This window comes from Rhinopithecus roxellana, chromosome 12 (assembly GCF_007565055.1).
Source record: "Rhinopithecus roxellana isolate Shanxi Qingling chromosome 12, ASM756505v1, whole genome shotgun sequence".
Taxonomy (NCBI): Eukaryota; Metazoa; Chordata; class Mammalia; order Primates; family Cercopithecidae; genus Rhinopithecus; species Rhinopithecus roxellana.
In genome coordinates this window covers 119,555,053-119,561,974 of record NC_044560.1, presented here as the reverse complement: position 1 = coordinate 119,561,974, position 6,922 = coordinate 119,555,053, and the positions used below count along the sequence as shown (strand labels likewise).

The following is a 6,922-nucleotide window of genomic DNA, read 5'->3' as shown; positions in this document are numbered from 1 at the left end:
ATGGTGGTGAGAGCTCTGGGCAATGGAATCTTACCAAACGTGCAGTGCTCTCTTTTGGAGACAGTGACACCCTTTTTGTTTATTTCAGATACAAAACAATGCAGGCTCTGTCCTGAAGATCATCATCCAAACAAGAAAAGGGAACATGCCTTCCCAAATAGGAGACCTTCCTGGCCTATGATGAAACTTTGGGCCTGGTTCTGGGATGCACAGCCTTGCTCTACTCTGCCCTCTCTGTTCTGATCCTTGTGGAGTTTGTGTGGCACCGAAACACTCCCATAGTCAGGACCAGCAATCTGACTCTGAGCTACTCCCACGCTGTCTCCCTCACGCCCTGCTTTCTCTCTTCCTTGCTCTTCATCAGCCGCCCCAGCCCTGCCACCTGCCTCCTCTGACGGACTACCTTTGCAGCTATGTTCACAGTGGCTGTGTCTTCTGCAGGGCCTTCCAGGCTACAAGGCCAGCAAGCAGGATCTGAAAGTGGATGGGTCCCCAAAAAACACATTCTGTTGTCTTCCTTTGCTCCTGTATCCAACTGACCCTCTGTGGAATCTGGCTGGGGACACAGCCTCCCTTCGTAGACAACGACCCTCAGTCCATGCCTGGCTACATCATTATCCAGTGTAGTGAGGGCTCTGTCACTGTCTTCTACTCTGTCTTGGGCTATCTGGGCTTCTTGGTTTTGGGGACCCTTGCTGTAGTCTTTCTGGCAAGGAACCTGCCTGATGCCTTCAACGAAGCCAAGTTCCTCACCTTCAGCATGCTGGTGTCCTGTGGTGTCTGGGTGGCCTTCCTCCCAAGTTACTACAGCACCCAGGGCAAGGCCAGAGTGGCTGTGAGATCTTCTCCATAGTGGGCTCCAGCGCTGGGTTACTTGGCTGCATCTTTGCTCCCAAGTGCTATGTGATCCTCCTTCATCTAGAAAGGAACACTCTTCAATGTTTAAAGAAGAAGCCTAGTCCAGGCATGGTGGCTCACGCCTGTGATCCCACACTTTGGAGGCCAAGGCAGCTGGATCGCTTGAGCCCAGGAGTTTGAGACCAGCCTGGGCAATGTGGCGAAACCCCATCTCTACAAAATATACAGAAACTAGCTGCAGATGGTAGCATGCACCTGTAGTCCCAGCTACTCAGGAGGTGGAGGTGGGAGGATTGCTTAAGCTTCAGAGGTCAAGGCTACAGTGAGCTAAGATCACACCACTGCACTCTAGCCTGGGAAACAGAGCATGACTCTGTCTAAATAAATAAACAAAAAGCCTGAGAAACCATAAACAGACGAAACAATACACAGGCTGAGAAAAGGAACTGTAATGATCATCATTGGCAGAGAATGTGTAACCTAATTGTGGAAAACACACCTGAAAATTAACAAAGATTGAATGAACTATTTGAAAAAAATGGCAATGAAAGATAGGAAATTTACAGAGGCAAAACCTGAATATCCAGTGAATAATAAAAAGATTCTGGCTGGCTCAAAGGTAGTGACTTCTACCAGTTTATTGTGCACAGTCATTACAGACTAAATTCCTTGTTCTACTTTTCCCCCCTCCTCACTAATGCACTTGACCAGTCTTTAACGAAGAAAAAAAAAAAAAAAGATGCTAAGCCTGAGAGTCAAAAATTCAAATTTAAAAAAACATAAAATACTTAATTACTTCTCAGCACAATGGCAAAAATTACAAATCTGGAATCACTAAGTGTTGATTGGGATATGGAGCACAAAGTGAGGGCATTGGGAAGGGTGAGGTCTGTGAAGACGCTAGAACTACTGACTGGGATTTTAGCATCGAAATCAACCTCAAAGTTCAATTGCTCCCCCCTTGGTTATGTTACAGATGGTGCAATGCTGGCTCACAGAGCTTACCCCAGGTCCCCAAGCGAAGTCAGTGGCAGTGCCTGGACTGGAAGTTCATCCCCATCCATTTTCACTTGCGGAATCTCAGGGCTCGGTAAAGAACCACGATTGACGGAGGTCACACTGCAACTGGTATGACAGGGACGGATTTCCGGAATTCCAGTGTCTTAACACCAAGCCCTGTAGTATTTCTTAGAGATCAAAACCACTGCTCTTGTGTGCTCAGAAGACAGTTTAGTGGTCATCAAATCCAATACATCCAGCTTGCAGATCAACACACAAAGACCCTGGAGGAAGGTGGGGCGGTAACTTGTCCCAATCTCCAAAGAAAAGGCAAGAATGGTGATCATCAAAGCCGCTGGCACTTGAAGGGTCATTGTGTGCCGGCCATTGCTCTGAGGTTCCCTTAATTCTCACAACTCCCTACATTTTAACATCAAATTCTAACATCATCCTCACTTCACCTATGGGGAAACTGAGACACAGGGCATCATCCTCACTTCACCTATGGGGAAACTGAGACACAGAGGGTGTCTCTTGCCTGAGGCCCTGAAATAGTAAGAGAGCACAGCAGGGGCACCAGACATTATTTCACAAAAAGGGAAACCGAGGCCCAGAGAGGGTGAAAGGTCACCGGCTCACCCTCTCAAGGACGAGTGGTATAGGGTAGGTGGCCTCAGAGACAGAGGTTGGCGCAGAACCCACGGCCCCTTCAAATCAGCTTTCTCCCCTCCCGTGGGCAGCTATGAAGTCACAGGGGAACTGGGAGGGGCCGTTACCATGGAGACTGGAAGCCCATTCAGAAACAGGGTGGAAACTAGGAGTCGCCCTCATCTCCCAGGGCACCACTTTGGAGCCAGCATTTTCGGCCTCGGAAATAAGACCCAGAGCGCCTCGCGCGAGCAGCCCCAACCTCCCCACAGGCGACATGCGACACCGACCGAGTGACCGAGGCTCGGGAATCCCCGCACTTTACGTACGCAGAACGAGGGCAGAGACGCCTCAATGCGCGTGTGCAACCCTACCCCGTCCTTTAAAGAAGGCCGTGTAGCCTCTCCACCAATCGGAATCCTGCTTTTTCCCTGGTCCCGCCTTATTCCCAGACTTCCGGCGTCTCGCCGGCTGCAAAACAACCCTAAACTAGAGGGCTCGGCAACTCCCAGAGACTTCTGGGTATTGTAGTCCCAAAAATGCAGAGAGACAGGAGGTGCACGTTTTAGTAAAAAGCTGCTTAGAATAAAAATGTCTATACCAGTGATGATTCGGCGGGTTGGAAACGCTTGTTAGATGATTTCACCCACTGTAATTTGTGGGGGAAGCAGGAGGGAAGGAGAAGGAAGGCGGCCGCAGAGGCTTCTGGGAATTCTAGTTCAGCCTCACTAAGCAAGGGCTGGGAACTGCGACCTTCGCCCCGGTTCCGGAAGTGGTCGCCGAGGCCTCCTAGCAGCCAATGTGAATGCGACAAGTCCCCGACAGGCGCCCTGCTCTCCCCGGCCCAGCTCGCCAGGTCCTACCACGATGCCTGACTCGTTTGCGGCTTTGGGACCGGTTGTAGGGGGCTTGACCGTCACTAGTAGACGTTTCTGATTGTGTCGCGGTCACCATGGTAACGACTTTAGCTTCCCTTCCGCCCTTGCGGTGACGTCACTGGCGGAGGCCGGACTGGGGTGGGTTGGGGAGCGGGAGTGCGCATGCGCGTGGGGCGAGGCTGCGGGAGGAGGGAGAGATTCGTGGGAGGACCGAACCCGGGATGGGACTGGAGGAGTTTCCGTGACCTTGCGGGCTGTTTGTGCTGAGGGGCAGCTTTATTCAAATAATAATGTGCGTGCAGGCGCCCTGCATGATTCCTGGCCGCGTGCTTTCTAGTAAGTGCGCAGAGACTTTTCGCAAGAATTGATTCACTCTTTTTTTCCTTCCCTCCCGATTTTTGATTGGAAACCCAGACTTCCTTTCACGCCTGTCGCCAGGTTAACTAGGTCACTGTTTGCTCTCAGTAGCAACCCTGCCTCCCGCAGTTCGCTTGGTCCTTGATTACAGGTTCGTGCTGTGTATTCATTCATTCAGTGAGAGCCGAAAAAGTACTAGTGGCCAAGGAGACAGCAGTGAGCTCAACAGCTGAATGGCCTCAGACCTTACCGAGTTTCTCAATTACCAGGGTTATTGACATTGGGGGCAGACATTGCTTTGTTCTCGGGGGCTGCCCTGTGCGTTGTAGGATGTTGAGGATCTTCCCTCACCTCACCCACGGGATGCCAGGAAAAATCCTCTCCGGCCCCCAACTCCTGGTTGTGACAACCAAAAATGTCTCCAGACATTGCCAAATGTCCCCTGGGGGCTGAAGTCAGCCTACTGAGAACTGGCGCCCTAAAAGTTTTCCAACACTCTTCTATACCTTCCCATAACTTGGTCACCCAGGAAACTCTCACCAGGTGATTGAACTCTTATGTGAATGGACATGATCTGACACATTAACTTCATTTTACATAAAATTTAAGAGCACTCCCCTCATCAAAGGGATGGGATGATTGAATGTACAAAGGCCATTAATGGTATCCAGGAGAAGTTACAAAAAACTAACATCAAGCACCTGGGCATATAGTCATCTGGTTAGCATATGAAACCTAATGATAAATGAATTTATAAAGCTAGTTTAAAAATTAGTTACTACTGGGTTCCACCAAAATAAAATATATCATTTTTGCCAAACTTGTCTATGGAGGGATTGGCATTCTCTTCTGATGTGGTTTGCCTGTGTCCCCACCCAAATCTCATCTTGAGTTCCCACATGAGGGAGGGACCCCGTGGGAGGTAATTGAATCATGGGGGCAGGTCTTTCCCATGCTGTTCTTGTGATAGTGAATAAGTCTCACGAGATCTGATGGTTTTTTATAAAGGGGAGGTTCCCTGCTCAAGCTCTCTTCTCTTGTCTGCCGCCATGTGAGACGTGCCTTTGACCTTCTGCCATGATTGTGAGGCCTCCCCAGCCACGTGAAACTGTAAGTCCATTAAACCTTTCTTTTGTAAATTGCCCAGTCTTGGATATGTCTTTATCAGCAGCGTGAAAACAGACTAATACATCTTCCATCTGTCTGTCATCAACTTACTGGGTGGTTTCCGTGGCTTTTAGCAGTTTCTTTATGACATTTTAAAGGATCAGCCCTGTTTGCACATGAATTGCTGTAAGAAAAGACGAGTGCTTCCTAGGAGCTGTTACGCAAACACAGCCATATCAACTCAGTCAGAATGTCTGGAGATGGGAGCCCAGACCTCTGCACTTACAAATAAACGATCATAATCACAGCAGCAGCAGTAACAGTACCTGGCGCTAACAAGCGTGGTGTGCTGACAATGCCTGAACTATGGTTGCAGGATTTCTGTGGAAACACCATCTTTAATTCTCACGATGACTGTATGAAATAGATACAGTCTACATCCCCATTTAACAGAGGAGGACATGGGGACACAAACACGTAAGATAAGTGCAGCTGAAGAGTAGAGTATTTTTTGTTTTACATTTTTAATTCTGGGATAATTTTATATTTACAGAAAAGTTGCAATGATATAGTCCAGAGCCTTCTCACGTCCCCCTTCCCCACTTCCCCTGCTGTTGACATCTTACATAAGCCTAGTAGATGTGTCAGAACTGTAACATTGCTGCAGTACTCTTAACGCCAGACTTTATTCACATTTCCCCAGTTTTTTCTCTAACGTCCTTTTCCTGTTCTGGGGTCACATGTGGGACACCACATGACATTTAGTTGCCATGTATTCCTGCCCTCCTCTGATCTGCAGCGGTGTCTCTGACTCTCCTTGTTTTTGATGACCTTGACAGTTGTGAGGTGTATGGACCGGGTGTTCTGTAAAATGTCCCTCCATTTGGAATTGTCTGATGCTTGCTTATGATTAGACTTGGATTTTGGGCAGGAACTGACTTTTAAATTTTTTAAAAAATTTTAATGAAAAATTTTACATTGATACTTGGTTCAGTTATCAGACAACCTTTAACGCTGTTTTGAACAACTTGGATGTGTGGATCTACTTTTTAACTATAAATGTTAGAAAATATAATTGCAGATCAATTTTAGCATTCAAATTGAGATGCACCATATGTGAAAAATACACAATGGATTTCAAAGACTTCATACAAAATGAAGGAGATAACTGATCTCATTAATAATTGTTTGTGTTGATTACATGTTGAAATGTATCTTGGACATATTGAATTAAATCGTACATATTATTCAAATGGATTTTACCGGGTTCTGGGCTAATAGGAAGTGTGAAATAAGTGTGGCTGACGGATTTTTATTGGCCAACACTGCCCTAGATAATAACAATACATTAATTGAGAACTATGTGCCAGGCAGTGTGTTTTAGAAATACTGTCTCATTTAGAACATGTGAACACAGAGAGGGGAACAGCACGCACTGGGGCCTGTCGGGGTGTGGGGGTTGCAGGGAGGGAGAGCACTGGGAAAAATAGCTAAGGCCTGCTGGGCTGAATACCTAGGTGATGGATTGATAGGGGCAGCAAACCACCATGGCACACGTTTACCTGGGTAACAAAGCAGCACAGCCTGCACATGTACCCTGGAACTTAAAAACTAAAAAATATATGTATTATGTCATTTAAAGTTTACCTCTATGAGGCAAGCTCAGTAGACTGTTTCTTTTTTTTAAATATATTTTCTTTTTTTTTTTTTTTTGATACGGAGCCTCGCTCTGTTGCCCAGGCTGGAGTGCAGTGGCCGGATCTCAGCTCACTGCAAGCTCCGCCTCCCGGGTTTACGCCATTCTCCCGCCTCAGCCTCCCGAGTAGCTGGGACTACAGGCGCCCGCCACCTCGCCCAGCTAATTTTTTGTATTTTTTAGTAGAGACGGGGTTTCACCGTGTTAGCCAGGATGGTCTCGATCTCCGGACCTTGTGATCCGCCCGTCTCGGCCTCCCAAAGTGCTGGGATTACAGGCTTGAGCCACCGCGCCCGGCCTCAGTAGACTGTTTCTTAAACTCCACTTTAAAATGATCCCTGGGGTAAAAGAGGTTTCCATCCGTCTGTGAAATACACCA

At 47.7% G+C, this 6,922-nt stretch overlaps 1 protein-coding gene and 1 pseudogene across 4 annotated transcripts in view; both read left to right on the top strand.

The window, feature by feature from the left end:
* Positions 1-3,380, top strand: LOC104680967 (annotated as a pseudogene).
* The window catches only part of LOC104680941 (zinc finger and SCAN domain-containing protein 5A), a 92,676-nt gene continuing 89,035 nt past the window's right edge, over positions 3,282-6,922 (top strand). For 3 of the 4 annotated variants that reach the window (XM_030913210.1, XM_030913209.1, XM_030913206.1), the window contains exons 1-2: positions 3,282-3,460; positions 4,749-4,850. In XM_030913210.1, the coding sequence (XP_030769070.1) occupies positions 4,818-4,850 (33 nt within the window). In that variant the 5' untranslated portion in view covers positions 3,282-3,460; positions 4,749-4,817. The remainder of the gene's footprint in view (positions 3,461-4,748; positions 4,851-6,922) is intronic. The other variant, XM_030913207.1, reaches the window with a different exon arrangement.